This window comes from Gopherus flavomarginatus, chromosome 3 (assembly GCF_025201925.1).
Source record: "Gopherus flavomarginatus isolate rGopFla2 chromosome 3, rGopFla2.mat.asm, whole genome shotgun sequence".
NCBI lineage: Eukaryota > Metazoa > Chordata > Testudines > Testudinidae > Gopherus > Gopherus flavomarginatus.
Window position 1 is genome coordinate 51632918 of NC_066619.1, and position 22335 is coordinate 51655252.

Genomic DNA, 22335 nt, shown 5'->3' on the forward strand with positions numbered 1-22335 from the left:
TCTCCCATGAAGAATCATTGACTGTTGAAGGGACATTATCAGCTTAATATCTAGCTGTTGGATTTTTTTTTTTTAAGAGTAAAAAGTAGTTTCAAGTTCTATATTTGCTATTTGCACCAACCCTCTGCTAGTTTTTGTAATTTTATGATGCAGTATCTTCCATTTCTTGTACGTGTTTTTTTCTCTTTCTGTTGCTGTGAGAAATCTTCACAAACAAAAGAGGAAACTGATTACACACACAGGGAATGTCTTCACTGCGGGGGTGAGTCGACCTAAGTGAATAACATAGCTGGAGTCGATGTAGCTTAGGTCAATTTACCCCTGTGTCTTCCCTGTGCTGCATCGACGGGAGATGCTCTCTAGTTGACTTCCCTTACTCTTCTCGGAGAGCTGGCGTACCGGGGTCGACTGGTGTGTGCTTTGCCATCGATTTAGTGGGTCTTCACTAGACCCACTAAATCAATCCCTGATGCATCAATTGCAGCAGCGTGGATCTCTCCGGTAGTGAAGACCAGCCCACAGTCTTGTCAGAGGCACAGAGTAAGCAAATTGAAAAAAATAAGGCAGGTGGATTTTTCTCTAATCTTTCAGTAATTCTAATTGCTACATATAGAAAAGCTAAGGAAAACATTTTAAGACACAAGTGATTTTAACTTGAGTCAGTTTTTAAATAACTATTTCAAAGCTAAAACAATCTGTGTTTGTTTCCAACTTCTGCAGGATATACTGTGAAAATGCAGCCCTTAAGGAAACATTGAAACTCAGAACAGATGAAGTTAGAACTCTTAAATCTGAAAATGCAAGTAAGCAAACACTGCATTGCTCAATACTTTTCCCTTTTTAAAAGTACTGTTTTTAATGAGAGACAAGATAGATGAGCTAATATATTTTATTGGGCCAACTTCTGTTGATGAAATGGACAGCTTCACAGAGTTCTTTGGGTCTTGGCAATGTAATGAGTGTCTAAATACAAGTTGGAAGAGATTGTTAAGCATAAGGGGTTTGTTGTATTAATTTAATTGGCATATATGGGCCAAAGGTGTTAACATTGTTTAATGTTGGACAAAGACTATGTTAAACAAGATTCGGGGTTTGTTGTACAGAAATCGTAGCCTGCTTAGTACCATGGCAAACACATTATTAAACATCCTTTTAGAAGGAAAATCTCTTTGTCAAACAAACTCTTAGATGGTATTAAATATGGTAATGACTGTCCTTTTCAGGAAAAGAGAAGAAGTTACTTGAGGTGGGCTACAGCTATTGTAAGTCTGATTCCATTTCATCCCAGATGGTGTTTGGGATGCAGCTTGAGCTCATAGGGGTGATGATGTTATTCAGGTCCCTCTCTTCAGCCTGGTCTGGTCAGGACCAGGATCCTGGATTCATCAGGATGATGAAAACTCATGGTCCTAGGAAATGGGGACGTATGCCAGCATGATGGCAAAGATTGCTCCTGGAGTGTCACAAAAGAGGTTTATTTTACTTTACGAGCCAACACATTGTTATTCAGTGATGTCTACATGTTCATCTGATCTTGCTTTGTTTAACTTTGGATCTGGAAATCTTCTTTAGCAACTGATGTCTGGAGATACCATCTTAAGCCAGATGTGGCTTACAAAATTTTTCATTCATTTCAACTTACTTTCATAACTGTGACTTCAGGATGTACTGATATTTTACATAATATAATAAGAAGTGGGATGTGTCCATGTGCGAGAGACACACACTCACTATCTCCTTTAAAAATGTGACTCTTTGCCGTTCATTACTTGAGCATTGTTCTCTAGCAACCTGTTGGAGCATCACTGACATATTTGTGCTGGGTCATAGGATATTCATCTTTACTAATAGAGCCCCATCTTTGTTGTCTTTGCCTTTTTCTTCTCGGTTCTACTGGCCTTTCAGATCTGGGGTATTTTCTCTGAGATGGGGAAGACAGGAGGGAACGATAGGTTGAGTGTAGACTTGAAATTCATGTTAGATGTATGATTTGATTGTTAAAATATTTTCTTCCACGCTGGTAGTTTATTTTAGTTGTCACTCTTTGCATTAAAATAATGAAGTAGGGCACTCTGAATGAGCTTACAATGAAGTAACTTTTAAAAAAAGAAATCATTGTGTCTTTTCCATCATGATCAGTAGCAAAACATAACTAAGGAAAGTGAGTTTATTTAAAAAAGTGAAACTAACTTGATTTTTTTCTTTGTACACACATTTTGTAGACAAGAAAAATAAAATGGACAGTTTATCTTGTCTTCAGCAGCGAGATATTTGATAGTGATCCGAATCAGATTGTTTCAGCTGCTTTATTCAAAGACCTTATTGGGGAAGAAAGTGAGAGGTGTATTATTCAGCAAAAAAACAAGCAACAGCATAATAATAGAATTGTTGAAATGGAGTGTGAAATAAAACGTGGTGATTTATATTAAGCAGATACTGGAAGTAATTGCTATGGAAGCTAGAGTAGATATACATTAAAAACTGAAGAAATAAGATGTTAATAAAATGAGGTTCATCAGTTTCACTTGAGAAGAAATCTGGTGTCTAAGTATAGAATGTTAGAATACTGATAATAAAATATTATATTTTTTTATTAAATATGATTTTTATCCCAAAGAATCCTGAAGTATTTCACAAATTATAACAGCACTAAAATACGGCCACTTCAGGTGTGGAGGGAAACTACTATCCTGCTCCCTGTACAACAGTGGAGAAATGGAACATTTGGCTAAGAAAGCCAGGGCAAACTCCTGCTGTTAGGAAAATTACTATGAGATAGTAAGGACCATATAGGACAAGGACTTTTAGTTTTTAATATCTGAACTTTAGGTTCTGTAGCAGGGTAGACCCCTGCTCCTGCCCTGAGAGGTTTAAAAAGCCGCCTGGCAGGGCTTGAAAGCTGCAGCTCTAAAAGCTAGGTTGACTGGGGAAGTGGCTGCAGCTGGGCCACACCCCAATCAGGCCACAGCTGGCCCCTGTAAAAGGCTGTGAGCCAGGAGCCCACTCACTCTCCCTCTGGCTGTAGAGGGAGAAGGGCCTGGCTGCAAGGAGCTAGACATGAGGTACCTGGGTGGAGCAGGGCTGGGGAAAGGCAGAGGAGCTAGAGAGCTCCTACCTGGAAAGCCCCAGGCTGTGGCCTAGCATTAGGCCAAGAGGTATTGGGAGTTGCAGGGGGCAGCCCAGGGGTAGGCAAAGGCAGCCGGTCCAAACCCCTTTGCTGATGAGGAGTGGCTTATACTGCAGTCTGCCCCAGCGAACAGGAGCTAGATGGAGACTGGGCAGTAGCCAATACTGAGGCAAAGTGGGGATAGTGGGTTGGGGGTTCCCCTGGGAAGGGGAGTCCCAGTGAAAGGAGCACTGAGGTCCTGGGAGGGACATGGGGCCAGTAGCTGGAAGGCAGATCACTGGCCTACAGAGGGTGCTCCGGGCTGGCAGTGAGCTAATTCCCCAGGACAACCAGCAGGAGGTGCCACAGGGGTGAGTCCACTCATCTACAGGTTCCCATAGCATATAGTGTAGGATGCTCAACTTATTTACCTTAGAACAGAGGTTCCTAAACTGTGGTCTGTAGAGAGCTGTTGGATCATACGATGCAAGCACCTCCCCTTATTTGTAGCTACAAAATTGCTTTAAAAGACCACTAAAAATAAATTAATATTTTCCTAGTATTACTTTTTGAACTAGGCAATTATAATTGTAAATGGAAAGAGAGGTGGTCATATGGTGTTGAATGGAAGGAGAGGGGATATGAAATATCATCTCTATTAAAATATGGTCCACACTGAAAGAACATTAGACTTCCTTCCTTAGAAGGAGCAAGGAATTTGAGCCTCTGGTTCTAGGGAGTCTAGGTATTCCAAACCTGATGCTTAAACGGTTAAACTAATCTCTCAATTAAATGGAAAAAACTTTAACACAGAGTTAAGGATGCCTGGTGATACCTTGTGTCCTTCCAGAATGTCAAGTTCAGCAAAACTCAAATTTTGGAAAACCAGGAAATACAGAGTTAAGATAAACACCCATGCAACCTTAACTCTGTCCCACTGGAGCTGCCAGCAACCCCTGAGAATTATGTGTATGCACTCCAGCTGCATTCAGTATGTTAAGTGTAGCTGTACTGAGAATGGTGAAGGAATAAGTTGGAGCAGCTTAGAAGAGCTGTAAGTGTGATATGAGGAGATCTGGGGATTAGTTTGAGGAGCATCATAGAGCTGTGATTGTGATATGAGGAGATGTGGGTCAGAGTCCCCCCATATGTGTTTTCAAAGGAAAGAGGTGCATATATACCTTGAAGTTCCAGCCTGCATCATTTCAATACAGAATTGTGTAGGTTGCATCAGTAGCAGGATACTGGGATTTTCTTGCCATACGTATTGTCAGTAGTGAGATGGGATATAAAAGCAGTCTGTGGATTTAATGATGGGTAGGTGAAAGTATAGGTTGGGTTGTATCCTGTATGCAAATATCAAGTGGTTGTAAAAGAAGAGGAAGTGGCTGTTAGTTTTACAAGTGTGGTATTTTTTCAGGGGAATAGGCTCAGTGTCTGAGCATAGGAGAAGTGCAGATAGTACCTGTTCTATATTTTCTGGTTTTCAGAACTTTGAGTTTGCTGAACTTGATGTTCTGGAAGGGCGCAAGCTATCAGCGGGCAACCTTAACTCTGTGTTAGTAAATTAAATGACAAAACTTTATTAAGTTTTTTAAAAAAACAGTAGGCGTTAATGGTCATTTAGACAGTTGTAGTTCTCACCTAGGTTTGCAGTCAATACGCTACTCTGGGTAGGTAATCAAAGGGCTTAGATTGTATATAGTGTTTTTCATCAATAGGCTTCAAAGAAATTTACATCATCCACATTTTGCGTATGGGAAATTGAATTAGAGAGGTGAAGTGACTGGCCCAAGGTCATCCAGCAGGCCAGTGGCAGGACTAGGAATTGTCCTTGTCCAATGGTTTTTCCACTGGGTCACACAGTTGCTATGTGATTCCTCATTGCTCCTCCCCCTTCCTGTACATTTTGTTATAGCAGGATGGGGATAATTAATGGTTGTACTTTGAAACGTTTGTAATGTGTAGCTGCTAACAGACTCAGTGAGAGAAATCTTCTGGTCTACGTCCCAAAACCTTGACAGTTCTATTATAGCAACTTCAAGTGTGTGAGAAGATTAGTGTGCCTCTCTTCTCCACCTTCTGCCCCACCAACTTTTCCAGCTCCCCTCCTTATAGTAATTTCTCCTAGATGTTTTAATTTGTTACCTGCAGGCTCTCCACCCCATACCTCAGCTCATATGGAAGGTGGGTAGGAAGAGAGGCTTAGGCTTCTCAGATCATGGTACATACACAGAAGGGGAGAATGCGGAGCTGACAGATGCCCCTGCTTTTCTCCAGTGACCCTTACCTGAGCTCCCAACTCCTCTTACCTCACTTCCCCACTTATCCCTTTCTCCTCCATATGGCAGCACACCCCTTTCACCTCTCAGCTAACATTCACGTCTACTTTTTTTTAAAAAATAAAAAACACACTATCCCTAAGTAAACACAGTAACAGGCAGATTTTAGCAATATGCCATCCAGCCTTTTGACCCACAGTGGGACTTGAACAGATACTGGCTGGATGAGTCAGATTCAAAGGACTACTACTTATCTCCTTGAGCTATCAAGTTTATGTGACACTAACAGTCCGTGCATTCTTGGTATAATCCATCGGAAATGAGAATAAGTACATAAGGCTTTCAAAGAGCCTAACTGGAGAAGCAAAATCTTTTTTTCAAATGTATTAATTTGATTTCGCCCAAAGGGCTGGTGGGTACCTGGCACTTTGTTGGGATAACCGTTGAATGTTGGAGACCCTGGTGCAATGATCTGAGCCATGTTTTAATTTCTATCTGTAAGGAGCAAAAAACTTGCCAGAAACTCTCAACTTTAAGAGAAGCTGTCTTTTTCAGGGGCTATATCTTGGTACGCTTTGATCAAATGGCCCCAAATTTGGATCATGAATTGAATCCCATGCCCAGCACAGCACATTACAAAGCAATACAGCTAACAGTGTAGATTTTAGAGCACTCGGCAGAGTCAAGTTTTGAACAGAGAACTGATTTTAACCTTAATTGTAGGAGAGCTATCACTCTGCTGCAATTTCTTGGTAAGCAAAGTCAGATATTGAGGAGATTAGAAGCAGGAAAAACTAATTATTTTCGATGTTGAATTTCATAGTTTTGAATCAACAGCACTTGGAGTTTCTTGCAATGCTTGATGTAAAACAACAGAAGATTATTCAGGAAAATATGTCCATTAATAAAAGTGGCTTTACAGAAATTACAGGTCTTGAAGTAAGTGAAAATTTTGTTTTCTTTATTTTAGTAAGTATGGTTGGTTGGAAGATTTTTAATACATTTTGTTTGACCAGTTAATGAAGTTCCATGAAACATTTCCTTCCAAAAGTTCATTTTGATAATGCATCAGAATAAAGTATGACTTTATAGCAAACAAGAAATATGCCTCCTGTTATTAACTGAGTGCTTGCAATAAGTGGTCTGAGCCTGTTGGGCAATTATCTGCTTTGCTACTGTTGTGAAAAGGAAGAGCGGACCGAAGAAGCATCAGGATATCCTACTAATGTCAACAGGCTTAGCACTCTCCAAGCTCTGCACTTTTCCCTTATGAGAGGAGACCTCTTTTGAGGTCTTCAGGGAGCAGCATAAACATACTGACAACTCTTCTGACTATCCTTATGCTGTATGGTAGAAGCCATGCTTCTGGTCAGTGGAAGATATCCCACTATCCTGTCTGTCATGCTGCAAATGTGGCAGAAATGGGGGTGAATGACTTAAGACTCCAATTTATGTGATCCAAGATCTGAGCTTTCCAGAGAGCAGTCTGGAATACATCCAGGGCTTCCTTAACTTTCCAGGGACAGAATCCTATTGACAAGGACAAATACTATGACATGACAGGTTCAATCCATATTCCTGGAAATATTCATTCTAGCAAGATTACACTGTAATGGTCTCTTTATTAATTTTGCGTTCAATTACAATTAGGAAGAACATTTTCAAAAGCTTCTAAGATATAGGAGCATAACTGCCATTGAAAGTCATGGGGATTTATGCCCATAAATCCCTTAAGCATTTTTGAAAATCTGCACCTAAACCTTTTAATAATTTCATAATATACAATGTGTGGGTATGTCCACATCTGTTAAATATCTGGCAGCTACTTAATCATAGGCTGATGAACTCAGTAATACCTTGTCTACATATTTATTATGGGAATAGCTTGACTTTTTATGCATAAGACTACAATTTTGTCATGGATATTTTTAGTGAAAGTCAGAGCCAGGTTAACAGGGTCCATGCCTACCTCTCGCAAGCCTCCCTTGCCTGGCTGGCTGTGTCCATGGTCTTTAAACCAGTCCCAGCCCTGCCTTTAGGCTGTATCCCCAGAGCTTCCTCCCTGGAGGCAATGGTTTTGCCCTTTTAGTGTGTTCTGGCCCCAGTCTTCAGCTAGGTCTTTTGACTGTTCAGTCTCTTTCTGGGGGTTTACAGATGTCCCATTGTAGGCCCTTCCCCAGTGGCCTGTGGGGAGAGAGGGGACCCAGCCTTCATTGCTCCAGTCCCTAGCCTTCACTGCTGCCTTAACCTTAACTCAGAGCTCTTCTAAGCTCAAGTCCAGCAGTCAACCAGGAGTTCTTCCTTGCTCCCCTAGTCCCTGCTAGCACTGGGCTGTCCATTATGCTGCAGTTACCTCAGCCAGTCACACCATCCATGTTCCTCCAGCTCTAGCAAGGAACTGCCCTGTCTCTGACACAGGTGCTGTAGCTCCTTTTTATAGGGCCCTCCTGGGCCCTGATTAGCTGCTTCCCCTGCAGCCACTCTAGTCTGTTTGGAGGACCTCTCCACTGCTCCTTACCTGGGATGAGTGTGGCAGGACCCTAAGGTCTCCAGCAGAGGGCCTCTGGGCCTAGTCCACCCCATCACAACAGGTCATGGGCAATAAACAAAAATTCACAGAAGCTGTGACCTGTCCCTGACTTCTGCTAAAAACATCCCTGACAAAATAGGGATGGAGGATGGTCCAGCATCCCGCTCTGCTGCATGCAGCGGCTGGGAGCTGCAGCCTTCCACTCATGCCCAGTGGCTGGGGGGATCTCCTGCTCCCTGCTGGGCTTGGAGCTGTGGGGGGGCCCCACCAGCGGTGGTGGCTGAGCAGCTGCCCGGGTCCCTCTGCCACCGCTGGTGGTGGCTGGGGTGCTGTGGGGGCCCCTCACTGCCCCCAGCACTGGGAGCTGGGGGAGGAAATCCCCCACTGCTTGTGGGGCTGGGAGCTGGGGGGGTGGAGAATCCACTGCTGCCTGCGGCAGCTGCAGGGTCCCCCACCTGCTGCCCACTATGGCTAGAGAGCTCCAGGTCCCCCACCAGCAGTGCCAGTGGCTGGGCAGCTTGGGTGACCCTGCTGGTAGCAGCGGCTGGTCAGTTGCAGGGGTCCTCCTGCCACACATCGCAGCAGACTCTGCTGTGGGAGGGTCCCCTGCTGCTAGCAGTGGCTGGGTGCTGTGGTGCCCCAATGTCACGGAGGTATCTAGAAATCACAGATTCTGTGACTTTCTTGACCTCCATAACATAATCATAGTCTTAATTATGTAGAATACATCTTTCCAGGTTTTATGTACCCAAACAGGTGAACTTGAAGAAGAAGGAAAAAAAAAAAGTTTATCCATGCATATGTCCCAAATAAAATTAGAGCGTATAATATAGCAAATAGTATCTGTCCCTGGCTTTGAAAATTTTTCTGTTCCGGGCTTGTATACATGGGGACACTCAAGAATTAACTAAAGATGTGATGTTAAAGCACATTAAATTCCTATGGGGATGGTCTCCATCAGGGTTTACTTCACCTCTCCTTCTCTGCCCAAGATATTGCAAATGTCAAATACCAAATATCAGACTGGCATGATTAGTAACAGACAAAATATTGTGAAGGAGGGGAGGGGAGGTTGAAAAGGAACTCAGGAACCTCCATGAAATGAATGTTGTAAAGCAGGGAGCGGCAACCTTTGGCCGGTTTGTTTACCTGCCGCGTCCACAGGTTGCAGCCAGCACATCCCTCAGCCTGTGCTGCTTCCCGCAGCCCCCATTGGCCTGGAGCAACGAACTGCAGCCAGTGGGAGCTGCGATCGGCCGAACCAGTGGGCGCGGCAGGTAAACAAACTGGCTCAGCCCGCCAGGGTGCTTACCCTGGTGGGCCGCATGCCGAAGGTTGCCGATCCCTGTTGTAAAGTTTGAATAGTTTTTAATGCTTATTTTAATTAAAAATAAATGGCGCGTGTGTAGATAATGTGGGTTTCCCTAACCTATTCCACTATGATTTCAAGATATTTTTATTGGTAAAAATCTAGATTATTTAAATTACTTTTTGTGTGCGCATAGTGGTGTTTGAGTAACTGGTGTGTAATGCTCTTGGATTTGAAGCTGGCGGTTCTTGGAGCCTGTACCTGTAATGCTTCTGGAGGAGAGCCCTGTTCCTGTGCTAAAATGTCAGCTGCAACTCGAAAGCAGCTCCTTCAGCTCAGACAAGAGGTAATATAGCCTAACTTGGATGTGGAGCAACATAGATGTCTTTTTCATTAAAATGTATACTTGCTATTTGGTCTAGTACATGTCAAAAACAAAATAGTGCTTTTCAAAAGTCTCTGCGAGCTTTAGCAAATGCTATGGTAATACAAATTAGTAATAATAATACACTAGAAACTTTTGCTTGTGTAGTAATTTTTTGTTTTACAACATTTCTATACTGGCAAAAGCCCTATTGTAGATGGCGATATTGGCAAAAAAGCACTTTTGCCAGTGTAGCAGGTTTTCGTAAAGAAACCAGTATAAACTATACCAGCAAAAGCACTCTTGCTGGTATAAGCTGCATCTATACTAGGAAAGCTTGCCAGTATATCTATACCAGGAATCTTCTGTATTAGCCATTATTACTTGGTTTAAGTCACAACTGGTAGGGAAGATTTAGCAGTTCCCAGAGAGAGGGAGGAACTTCACGAGAGACAGAGAAATCTTTTTGCCTCCAAATCCAGTTTTTCAGCACTAACTTCAGGTATTAAGTGTGGCAGTTTTCCATAGAGGAAGACCATGCCCGAGAGATCAGGAATATCACGTCTGCAACTCATACAATTCTTTTGTAGTCCAAGCATATTTTTTTCTTAAATGCAAGTTGCTGGCATTATAAATCTCTTCTGTTTAACAGAGATGGACTGCTCCCTTATTTTTTTAATAATCTTTGCCACAGTTGATTATGTGCAAGATGCAGCAGCCTTTAAACCAGAGCCCAAATTTTCTCCAAATTGTAATTATGAGTACTTTAAAAGTTGCGGGTGTTCTTAAGCAAATTGATAGTTTTAAACTTTTACTGATCAGTGAAGGGGATAAAAACAGCCAAGAACAGGAAACATGTACACAGCTTCATAACTCTTTTTTTCATTTTTCGGTGTAAATGCACCATATCTGTATAGCACATTATCATTCTTACTAGGATTCAAAGAGGACTTGAAAATAGCAACAACTGCTCCTTGCTGTATTGGAACCCTAATGTAATCTGTTAACAACATAAATGTTTTATATGATATAAAAAGCTTGCAGGATTGAGAAAAGAACTTGTAAAATGAGACTAGATTTGCTTTGATTTTATTAATCTTATGTTCAGTTGCTGAATCCCATGTAATCCTTCTGAGTACCTCACAACATACAGTGATGAATACTTTATGGCCCAATAGAGTATATATTGTGGAATTTTATTTCATTGACCGGGGAGCAGTCCTGAGCTTCCAGTACTGCTCCTTTACATGGATGTTCTTGGAATTTGATGGTTTAAAAAAGATTTGCTGCATGAGGGTCTTGTTTTAAAGCTAAAGATAGGTGATCCTGAGCATGGTAATCATATACTAGTCTTAATTATTAAGAGGTATGATGAATTTGTTTGTTTGAATGGATGTTACAAATTTAAAGCCTAAACTGATTTGTTGCTTAGAGTTGGCTGGCATAAGTGTGTAGGTATTGTGACCGGGTCAGGCCAGATGGCTACAAGAGAGTGATCGAAGGTAGATACATTAGCTCCAGGTTAAGCAGGTCCCTTTTCCCTGGATAAGATAACAGGGACTATTCCAGAACACTCAGGAACTTTCTAGAACTAATTCAGCAGGCAGGCTAATTAGGACACCTGTAGCCAATTGGGAAGTTACTAGAATTAATTAAGGCTAATCAGGACACCTGGTATTAAAAGGCTCTCACTCCAATTAGTGAGGTGTGCGTAAGGAGCTGGGAGTGAGAGGACGTGCTGCTGGAGGACTGAGGAGTACAAGCGTTAGCAGACATCAGGAGGAAGGTCCTGTGGTGAGGACAAAGGTGTTGGGAGGAGGCCATGGGGAAGTAGCCCAGGGAATTGTAGCTGTCGCGTAGCTGTTCCAGAAGGCACTCTAGACAGCTGCAGTCCACAGGGTTCCCCCCAAAACTTCCCAACTCCTGATCCAACACAGGAAGATCTCTGAGGCTAGCAAAATCCACCAATAAGCACAGAATCCACCAAGGTAGAGGAGGAACTTTATCACAGTATGTAAACACACACACACCCCTAATTTAAGAGTGCTGCCTTTTGCAGATATCCATGCTTTTATTAATGTATCTGTGTTTATATGAGAGAGAGAGAGAAAAATATAATACAATGACAGAGAGAGAACCCACATGTGGTATATTGAAATTGTTCAGAAGTTTTGCACAGAGCTAGCCTATATAAACCATGTGAACTTGTTACGTATATCCATCCTTCCTTTTTTCTCTTGTTGTTCGTCACATTTACTTGTTGCATCTTCTCAAAGTATATTTAAGCCCCTTGGATTAAGGGCCGTGTCTTGTGTTTGTACAGCTCCTAGCACAGCTCCTAGCACAATGGACTCATGATCCTGATTTAGACCTTTTTAGGGCTACTGCAATACAAATAATAAATGCAGCAGCACAGAAACACAATTAAAATTGAATAACCTAAGTTCCATCCCTCAAAGATGGAAAATATTTGTGAGTTCTAGTTCTAGTTGTTTGGAAGTCCACTGGAAATCTTGATAGTGTAAGATTAAGTATTATTTTGAAAGGTCCATTGTGCATATGTAACAGTCTTCCACAGAAGCTGTCATCAGTTTGAAGATTCATTAGGATTGAACAGGAAAACGGCTAAGAAAAATTAAAGTGAACTAAAAATGTCCATCAGGAATGCACCCTGAACAAGAACATGTGGGGAAAAATAGCTTGTCTGTTAAAAGAAGCAAGTCATATAATTATATTCATTTTTAAAGACACACATCTGTGACTTTCTTCTAGTCATTTATATTATGTTTTGGGCTGAAAGTGTTTCCTGTCTACCTTGCTTAAAGAATAGATTTAGTTTAAAGCCATCATTTGTGTGGTGCATTTTTGTTTTATTTTATTTTATTACTTTTATAAGTATGGTATCCTTCCTCAATATCCTGCAGCTGCAGGGCAATAGTTCCCTTTTCAAAGAGCAGCACAGATTTGGAAATGATGCTATTGTGGCTCTGTTGTACATGGGTTGGTCTCCTTGACACTAGTACCTCAATAACATAGAACTCTCTTGCACATGTTCACAGCCTGGTTGTGACAGCAGTGCTGAGCGCAACTGGAATGTGAGACTCCTGCTCCTCTTCAGGCAGTACTGCAGGAAAGTCAATTAGTGCAGCGGATGCGTGTGTATGTAGATATATATACACGCATTCAGGGGTAAGGATTTCAATCCCCACTTCAAAATTATTGTTAACAAGCTAGTGTTTAGTTTGTTTTCCTTCTAAAAAGAAAAAAAGATTGTTTTGAAGAAAGTACTGATGTCACCACTTCCCTAAAAGTATCTAGCTAGCTCCTCCTCTATCTCCATTCACCCATAAAGGCCTGGTATGAGTGTGTCTGTGTTGGCAGTGATCTTTCCATAATAGTATCAGAAGTCCTGCTATCTATGTTAATAGACGAAGTCTAAATGTTTTAACTGCTTTAGCTTCCTAGTTTGTGTGATACATTCTATTTTTCCCTTAATTTAAAATAGTGTGAAGCTCTGAAGAAGAGTAAAGAAGAAGCATATATAATGGCAGATGCCTTCAGAATTGCGTTTGAGCAGCAGTTAATGCAGAGAAAAGACCAGGCTTTGAGGCTCACACAAGTGAATAAGATCTGTAAAAAAGAAACAAAACTTATAAACTGGAAACGCCTGAAAGAGGATGGTAACTGTGATGTTTCATAATTATGTTGTTGGAATTTAAGTAAAATTAATAAGTATCAGTAGGAAAGAGGATAGGTTTATTGAAGAGTTGCGACACTGTTTCATTTACAGCTGTGATCCAATTGCTGACCTAAGAATCCTGAGAATCAAGAAAAAAGGAGAAAACTTATGTGAAAACTGTAAATACATTACAATACTGTGTCATCGAGTTAGGGATTTTCTGCTGGAGGTTTTACAACTTCTTTTTTAGGAATTCTGTACATAAATAGAACTTGCTTGTAATCACTAACAATAACTTTTAACAGTATATTGGATCTATCAATCTAGGTTTTTTAATCTATTTTTTTTTTTTTATCCTGCACTTGGAGGATACGGTCTGAATAAAATCACCTGAAAAAAAATCGTTAACTATGGCACTAATAACATATTGGATACTAAAACTGCAGGGATCTTCAAAATCAAACATACTTTTATACCATTTGATATTTGTTTAACTTTTGCACTCAACTTGGACTGTGAAAATAGACTGGTCTCTTTAGTCAGTCTCACTTTTAGGTTATCCTATAGTAACACAGTGTATGACATTTCAGTTGTAAATATTGCAGAGGGAATGTTTGTTCTTCATTGAGTAGTGTCCCTATGGATGCTTGACTTTAGTTACTTCTGATGTGCCATGTGCCTCTAGAGCCCTTGATTACAGAGTTTCCATAGGCAGTGTCCATTCAGCTCACGCATGCCCTCTATACAATCTCATGCCACACATTGAGGTTATATAGCAGGCAAACTGCCCTCGGTTCCTTCTTTACAACTTGGGACTGAGATGAAACTCTAGCGTGTCCACTTTGTGCATGCGTCACCGTGTTTTGCTGTTGTTCTATTGTTAGTTTAGTGTGTCTAGTTAGAATTAGTTGTAGATAGTAGTGAGAGGTTTGGATTTTTTCCTCCCTCCCCAACCCTTTTTTCCCCCTAGGGAGCTTATCTGGCCTAGCTGAACATGCCTGGCTTCCCAGGTTTCAAATGTTGCTTCTCTTGTCAGGAAGCTGTCTGGTCAGTGACGGCCAATCTAAGTGCTGACGTTACTTGGGAGAGTCCCATGTCTCCCAAAAATGTAGCTTTTGCCTAGCTCTAAAATCTAGAGCATGGCAGAATCGGTAAACCAAACTGAAGCTTTGGATGCTGGAGCATTCCTTTTAACCCACTTCTGAGTCAGATCAGGAGATTGCCTCCTATACATGTGTCTCCAGTGCCCTTTTGACTTCGGCTAAAGTCTCCTCTAAGAGGAGTAGGGGAAGACTGTGGAGGACTCAGGGAAAGTACCGAAGAAGAGGACCTTGGGATCCCACTACAAGAGCCAGCTCCCAAAAGGCCCCAATCTCCTTCTACGTCTACAGTGTGAGAGGCCTCGCCTTCTTGACTCAGTATCGTGGAGGTGAAGGACTCTTCCTCTGGTACTGGTGGGGCTGGGAGATCCTGGAGCATGTTGGAGAAGGGCAGCTCCTTGGTACCTACCACCTGGGAAGGACAGAGTGGCCCAGGACATACACTCCTGTAGAAAGGTACCATCTACATCAGACTTAGCAGTGGTGGATTCACATTCTGGTCCATCAGTACCACCAAAATCAAAGCACCAGACACCTTTGGCCCCGGCATCTATATGCTCCAGATCAACAGTACCCTCCACCTAAACTTCTGAACCAACCCACTTGCTACCCCAGGAATTCTGCTACTCCAGGGACTTGTCAGTGTTAGACAAGCTGGAGCCTCACTGCTCATGGATGCTGACTGAGTCTCAGTACTGAGACCCCAGTCCCCAGATTACCGTTGCTACCTTGCAGGATTCTCCACCTTTTTCCACTGGGTCCCTCCTCCCCATTAAAGGACATTGAGAAGGATGAAGGAGACGTTCTCACCCGCCTTCAGAGAACACCCAGTCCTTGTCGAAACAACAGTTTTGATGGGTTGGTTGAGGGTTCAACTCCTCCTTTGGCTCCAGTTTGCAAAATGCAAACTTTCACCTACTGTCCCGCTTTTTGAGACTGACTTTCTCATTTCCAACAGGTGGCTTATTACAACAGACAAGTTGGTCATGGACATTGTAACATCAACTACATCATCCACTTTATGTCCTTCCCACTTTCTTCCTTATCCCTCAGGGACACCTCTCATGAGACTATACTGAGTCAAGAAGTACACTCTGTCCTTCGTTTAAAACTGATAGAACTAGTTCCATCCCCTCACAAGGGGATCAGAGGTGACTGAACAAATTGTTAAGTCTTAAAAGTTCAGAATGGTGACTTTGGCAATTGCAATCCCTTCTCTAGAGGCAGGAGTTTGGTTTTTATCCCTCAAGCTACAGGACACCTACTTCCATATGGCAGTAGATCCTGCACACAGAAAATACCTATATTTCACCGTGGACCTGGATTATTTTCAATATTGAGTACTTCCCTTTGGCCTCGCTTTAGCCTTAAGGGTGTTCTCAAAGATTCTAGTGATAGTAGTAATTTATCCACTACAGTAAAAAACTGTTTGCATCTCCTGGGTCATATGGTAGCTTACACTTTCATGACCAAGCAAGTAAGACTATGCCTCCACTGCTTTCAGGACTGGTTCAAAAGGATCTATCTGTTCCTCAGCCAGAGACAGGTTGGACAAACAGGTCACAATTCACTTCTGGGTGAAGAATGCCTTAGATTGGTGGAAAAATTAACTCAGTATCTGCGTGGACATCCCTTTCATCCACCCAGTTCCAACAATATCTGTGACAACAGATGCATTACTTGTTATGGTAAGGCACATACCTCAATACCCTGATAACTCAGGGCAGATAGTCATCTCAGGAAACCAGTCTCCATATCAACCTGTTGGAACTCAGGGGAGTCAGATATGCCTGCCTTCAGTTCCTACCTCTTATCGGGGCAAATCAATCAAGATCATGTCAGATAGTATGGCTTGCATGCTCAACAAACTGGGAGGAGCAAGATCCCTCTGCTTGTGTGCCAAAGCTATAAAGTTATGGAACTGGTGATTCAGATTCAGATTCATCAGATTCAGATCTCAGCCATTTAACTCCCTGGAGTCCAGAATGTCACAGATGATATGCCCAGAAGGGGATTCTCCTAGGACTACGAATGGGAGTTGAACTCTCAAATTCTTCATGTGATATTCCAGAGGTGGGGACTTCCAGTTGCTGGATGTGACAAATATGCTCACCTTTGGAAGTGCCCCTTATCCTGCTCAAGAGGAGACCTAGGTCATGATTCTTTGGGAGATGCCTTTCTCCTTCCCTGGACAAAGGGCTTGTTCTACACATTCCCTCGAACACCGCTAATTTTAAGAGTGATGAACAAGATCAGACAGGACAAAACCAGGGTTTTCCTTATAGTACCAACCTGTCTGAGGCCAAGATGGTATCCGTATCTGCTTCATCAGTGTGTCCAACTGACATTTAAGCTTCTGACCATATGTCATCTTTTCTCCCAGGATGCAGATTGTGTATTTCACCCCAGCCTAGAGTTCCTTCATCTCCAAGAACAGCTTATAGATGTCCACAGGCTTAGAATCCACCTGCTTGACAAGTGTACAACAGGCATTACTAAACAATAGATGGGAGTCAACTTACCTTCAGAAATGGAAAAGATTCAACCAATGGTATCGCTGTCACCACCTTGTGCCTCAATCTTCTCCCCTCTCAGCCATCTTGAATTACCTGCTGGACTTGAAGAGATCAGGGTTATCAGTTACCTCCATTAAGATTTATCTGGCTAAAATATCAGCATTTCATTCCCCACTAGAGGGATTTTCTATACCTGCTCACCTTGTGTCCTGTAGATTTATTAAGGGTTTGGAGAACCTTGACCTCACCCCTAGGTTAAGGATCCTGCTCCAATTTGGTATCTCAAACTGGTATTTAGATACTTTGAGACCTCTGTTTGAACCTATGGTGACCAGCACCTTGTTTCATTTATCTGTGATGGTGGTCTTTCTAGTCACTATCATGTCAGCCCACAGCATTGAGGAGAATGGGGCCTTGATGGCAAATCCCCCATTTATGGTATTTTTCAAGGACAAGGTCTCCTTAGGACCACATCCAAAATTCTTACCTCAGGTGCTGACGGATTTTCATCTTACACAGTCTATTCATCTACTGGTATTATTTCCTAAACCACTCAGCATAATACTTCCTTTCATACATTGGATCTGAGATGAGCATTGACCTTTTATCTGGATAAGAACAAGCAATTCTGAAAAGCACCTAGACTGTTTGTCTCCATTGCAAAAAGATTCAAGGAATACATGAAATGTTCACAGAGACTTTCAAGGTGGATCTCTAAGTAAATTATTGCTTGCTACGATGCTATACCTCACCAAAGGATAATAACAGACTCTGCCAGATTGCAGGCAACTTCCACAGCTTTAGTCAAAAACCTTCCAGTGTTTGAGACAGGCCCATCTAGCAGCTCTGCCTTAGTGCATACTTTTTCTAAACATTATGCCTTGGTTCTTGCCATCAGTTCTGATGCAACACTTGGTTCTGCTCTACTGTCTTCAGTCATGGACTTGATTCCGAAGCTCCCCATCCCCTGTGGGGATACCCCTTGGGAGTCACTGGAAGTGAAGCATCCATAGGGACACTACTTGAAGAAGTTACTCCTAGCCCACGAAAGCTTATGCCCAAATAAATTTGTTTGTCTCAGCCACCGACGGAGCCCCAGGACCTTTAAATCTTGTAAGGCCCCACCTCTTCTGGTTGAGGCCTCACCCACACTCAGGACTCCGGCGTACTGGTAAATCCTTTGTTACTTGCACCCCTGGAAGGAACTGAGGGAAATTTGCCTGTGCAGTCCTATATATCATTGGTGTGTGGCCTGTGGTTGTATAGAGGGCATGTGTGAGTCGAATGGACACTGCTAAAGGAAAATCTCTGACCAATGGCTTGAGAGGCACCTGTGCACCTGAAGTAACTGAAATGGAGCACCCATAAGGACACACATCTTGAAGAACTGCAGTTACTGCACAAGGTGAGTACTCTTTTCTTTTTAGGAAAAAACAAACAACAACTTTTATTTAGAATTGTAATGATCTTTTGTGAAAAGATTTATATTGTTTTTAGGATTTATACAAGCTTATTGTTACAAATTTTAATTCTGGGCAAGATTTAACCTAGTTTTAGTTGCTTTTTTTTTTTTTTTTAATAAAAGAGAAAAAATTGTTGATAGTACAGAATTTGTTGATTTCGTCAGAGAGGACTTCCAGAGACCTCCATGACTTGAGCCCCCAGCGCCTGAGAGCTGTAGGGTCCCCTGCCACCCCTGGCAGCTGGGAACTGCGGGGGCCCAAGCTCCCGGCTGCAGAGGGAGGCAGGGTTGCCCTACAGGCAGCTCCCAGACGGGGCGGAGGCAGGGGTGCCCAGAGCTCTGAGGCAACGGGGAGACCCCAAACTCCTGGCTGCTGTGGGCAGCGGGGCTCTCTGGAAGTTCCAGCTGCCACAGGCACCTTGGAGCACGGAGCCATTGCAGGCGCCTGGGAGCAAAGAGCCGCCAGCGGTGGCAAGGGGCTCGGAGCCTCCATGGGTGGCACGAAGCACTGAGCCTCCGCGGGCAGCATGGAGAAATGAGTCTGCATGGGCGGCACTAAGCACTGAGCCCTCCGCGGGCAGCCAGAGTGCCCCGAGCTTGGAGCCGCCACGGGTGGTGGGCGGGCTCTGCACCTCCAACCCAGGCCCCCCTGGGTGATATGGGGAGCCTGCAGCTCTCCATTTGGTCATGCATATTTTTAGTAAAAGTCACAATTAGGTCACAGGCTTTTTTATTGTACACATAGGAAAACCAAGGTACAGAAAATACTAAGTGCTTTGTTCACAAATCCATGGCAGAGCTGGGAACAGCACCCACTTCCAGTCCCATGTGTTATCCACTGACCCACTGCTGCTATGGTTTGTGAAATCTGCTGGGATTTTTTCTTTGTTTGCTAAAGAGGCCCCAGAATGTAATATTCTGACATGGGATATATTTTAGAAGTTTTCATGAAACTAGTGATTATTCTGGTGTCTTTGTTCGCTAATTATATGTCCTGAGGCATCTTCAGCAAACATAAAAAGAACTTAAAACTTCCACACTCTTTTTATAGTGGGATATTAGCATATATTTCTAGACTTAACTCAAGATAGTTCATCCTTTGTTCATTTTAATCTTCATTGAAATTTAAATAATATATATTTAGCAGTTTAAGACTTACAACTTTTTACATTTCTTTCACAAAACCTTTTTTAACCTATCATATAATGTCCCTTTTATAAAACAAAAACAAAACAAGTAGAGATTGTTATAATAATACGTACCCTCTTATATGGTGTTTTTCATCAGTAGATCTCAAAGGACTTCACAGTCTTTATAAAAGAAGCAAAGTGTATTTCTCATGCAGTTCCAGAAGTTTCCATTTTGCTGACCCATGTTTGCAATAAAAAGACTATTTTTTCGTTGGTGTGGGCCAGCACGGCATTGCATGCAAAACTATTTGCCATATTGTGTCCAATGAAAGTCAACTATAATTTGGATTGCCACTTTTAAATTTCCATATCTTACTTTGTAAATGTATATTTTATCCCAAAGTCGTCATCTTTTTTGCTTAAAGAATACTAGTTTTCATATCCTTTTCGTGTATTTCAAATGAAGTGTATTCCTTTTCTCAGGACTTGTGATGTTGCAAGGGAACAAGAAAAATCTGGGACAAAAGTTGACGGGCATGCTTATTTCTGATGCTGACTGCAGGAAAATGGAAGAACTAGATAATCCTCATGAAATGCTTAGGCTGCTGATAGATTTGGTTAGTATCTTAAAAAAATCTCAAAGGCATATTGATCAGATTTGGCTTTGTTCCCTCTGAGCAAACAAATATTGTTGACTCGCATATGATCTTCTAAGGAATAGTTTATAAACTAGTTTTCTTTTTTTCTTTTTAATATGAATACAGCTGAGTGATAAAGAAGAGGCTTTGGCTCATCAAAGAAAGGTTAGTTATATGCTGGCTCGTGCAATGGAGGAAAAAGAAGATGCATCAAAGCAGAGTAATGAAAACAATCATTCAGGAGAGAACATTACTCTGAAGAACCATCAGGATACAGCTTCAGAATCTCAAGAGTCAACTGATCCTGAATATTCATGTTGCCAAAATCTTGGCTCTCAGGACAATACTTTCTCAATTCGCAACACGAAAATATATCAAAAATCAGCAAGACCACTGAAAAAATCACATTCCTGGCCATCCAGGAATTTAAAAGAAAATTATGTGCAAGGGACAGATGAAACTACAGATATGAATTGTACATATCAAGAGCACTCAGAATTAAAAAATAACTTGTAATAGTGCCAAGGCACAAGTAAATTTAAACTCTAATTCTGTAATAAAATTCTGGAAAATTTGGTTTATGAACTACTTTTCTAAAGAACGTATTTCCATACTCCAGTTAAAAATGTTAAGATACTTATGTTTTTTAATTATGTTGTACTATATAAGCCTTTTTAGACTTTGTAAACTGTCTGTTTACTGTCTGCTTCTGTGTGTGCCTGCTATTATGAAAAAAAGTCAGCCAAAAGTTTTTGGAAGGATTGGTCTATTAATCAAGGTGGCTTGTTTTTGCTGCGGGGAAGACTTTGCCTTTTACCTGTTCTTTTCCTCTTATGTCTGATAACCAAATTAAAGACGTTAAAAAGCCATTTGATTCTCTTCCAACTCTGCCGTGTGCTTAAAAAAAAAGGTATAAGAAATGTGTGGAAAACCAAGAGTCATGCTGTGCTTTATCTGTTCATTAATGAACATTAGCAATGCTGGATGCATTTCAAAATCCTGTATGTAACACACAGCAGCAAAGACCATTCCAGATTAAGTCCCAACAAATAGCTTCATGGTTTCAGTGTTTGTTTTGTTTTATTATTTAAGTTATAATTATACCAGTGTCCACATAGACCAGGACCAAAGCAGAGTTGCAACATGGAGGTTCCCAAACATGTTTTGACACAGATAATTTCATAGTGCATATGGTCCCTAAGATACATTAGCAGAGCTGTTAAATCTTTCAAATCACCTGCCCACACTACCCCTGGCTGATGCCAAGGCTGTTAGTCACTGTTTTGTGTGCATTGAATTTCCTTATAAATTAAAAGATTCTGGGCCCAGTACTGGAAGTTGGTGGGGATTTGAACTAGTAGAGTATAGCCCTGATCCTTTACTACAGCTTCTAGGTACTAGCATAATATGAATAATAAATGATGTAATTTAACCAGAGAGAATAATATTTTTGAAACCTAAACATATATTGAGATTTTACATAAAATATAAGCTAAAATATTTGTTAAATGTTTTACTACTATTGGACTGCTTGTAGTTACATCCTCTTCAATTTTTATTTAGGAATACACGTCTTTATGACTATACTAAGCAAAGACTACTTTTTTTTTAAATTATAATTGTTAAAAAAATTCCAATAAACTCCAGTAACTTAAGAATGACATGGTTGTCAATGGAATCTGTGAATTTAAGAAAAATACACCTTTGGGATTTTTTGAATGCACTGTGTACCTTGTCAGTTAATTTATAGCTGTATTTATCTTTACATTTTCAGTTCTACAGGAGCACTGTTTTAACTATAAGAAAAGTTTACTTTGCTGAGTCAACGTACAATTGCACATGAATTAAAATACTTTTATTAGTCCAAATGTGAAATGCAATATCCTTAAACAGTGTTGTAGTTGTTCTTTACCCATCTTTTTTTCCTCTCTAAAATTGTTTTAAATGCTGGCGCAAACATTTCATGTATGATAATTGTAAACTTTACAAAAATAAATATATTTTTAATTTGAGTATGAAATTCTGTATTATATCAGTCAGCACTGTAGTGATGCAGGCAGTACGTACATGTGTACATTAGATGGAGTCTTCATATAGTAGTGGCCTAACTTTACAAAGGTGCTTCTGTTGACAGTATTGGGTTGCTGAGCACCTCTGAAAAACAGACCATACAACTTTTTTTCTTGTGTAGCAAGTTTATTAAATGTTTACATTTTTTC

General features: G+C 41.4%; 1 protein-coding gene across 3 annotated transcripts in view; it reads left to right on the forward strand.

Moving 5' to 3' along the window:
• Positions 1-21737, forward strand: part of CCDC125 (coiled-coil domain containing 125) — a 40479-nt gene extending 18742 nt beyond the window's left edge. For 2 of the 3 annotated variants that reach the window (XM_050946125.1, XM_050946126.1), the window contains 7 exons: positions 721-803; positions 1224-1262; positions 6212-6327; positions 9466-9573; positions 13097-13271; positions 19962-20095; positions 20243-21737. In XM_050946125.1, the coding sequence (XP_050802082.1) occupies positions 721-803; positions 1224-1262; positions 6212-6327; positions 9466-9573; positions 13097-13271; positions 19962-20095; positions 20243-20632 (1045 nt within the window). In that variant the 3' untranslated portion in view covers positions 20633-21737. The remainder of the gene's footprint in view (positions 1-720; positions 804-1223; positions 1263-6211; positions 6328-9465; positions 9574-13096; positions 13272-19961; positions 20096-20242) is intronic. The other variant, XM_050946127.1, reaches the window with a different exon arrangement.
• The last annotated feature ends 598 nt before the right edge of the window (positions 21738-22335 follow it).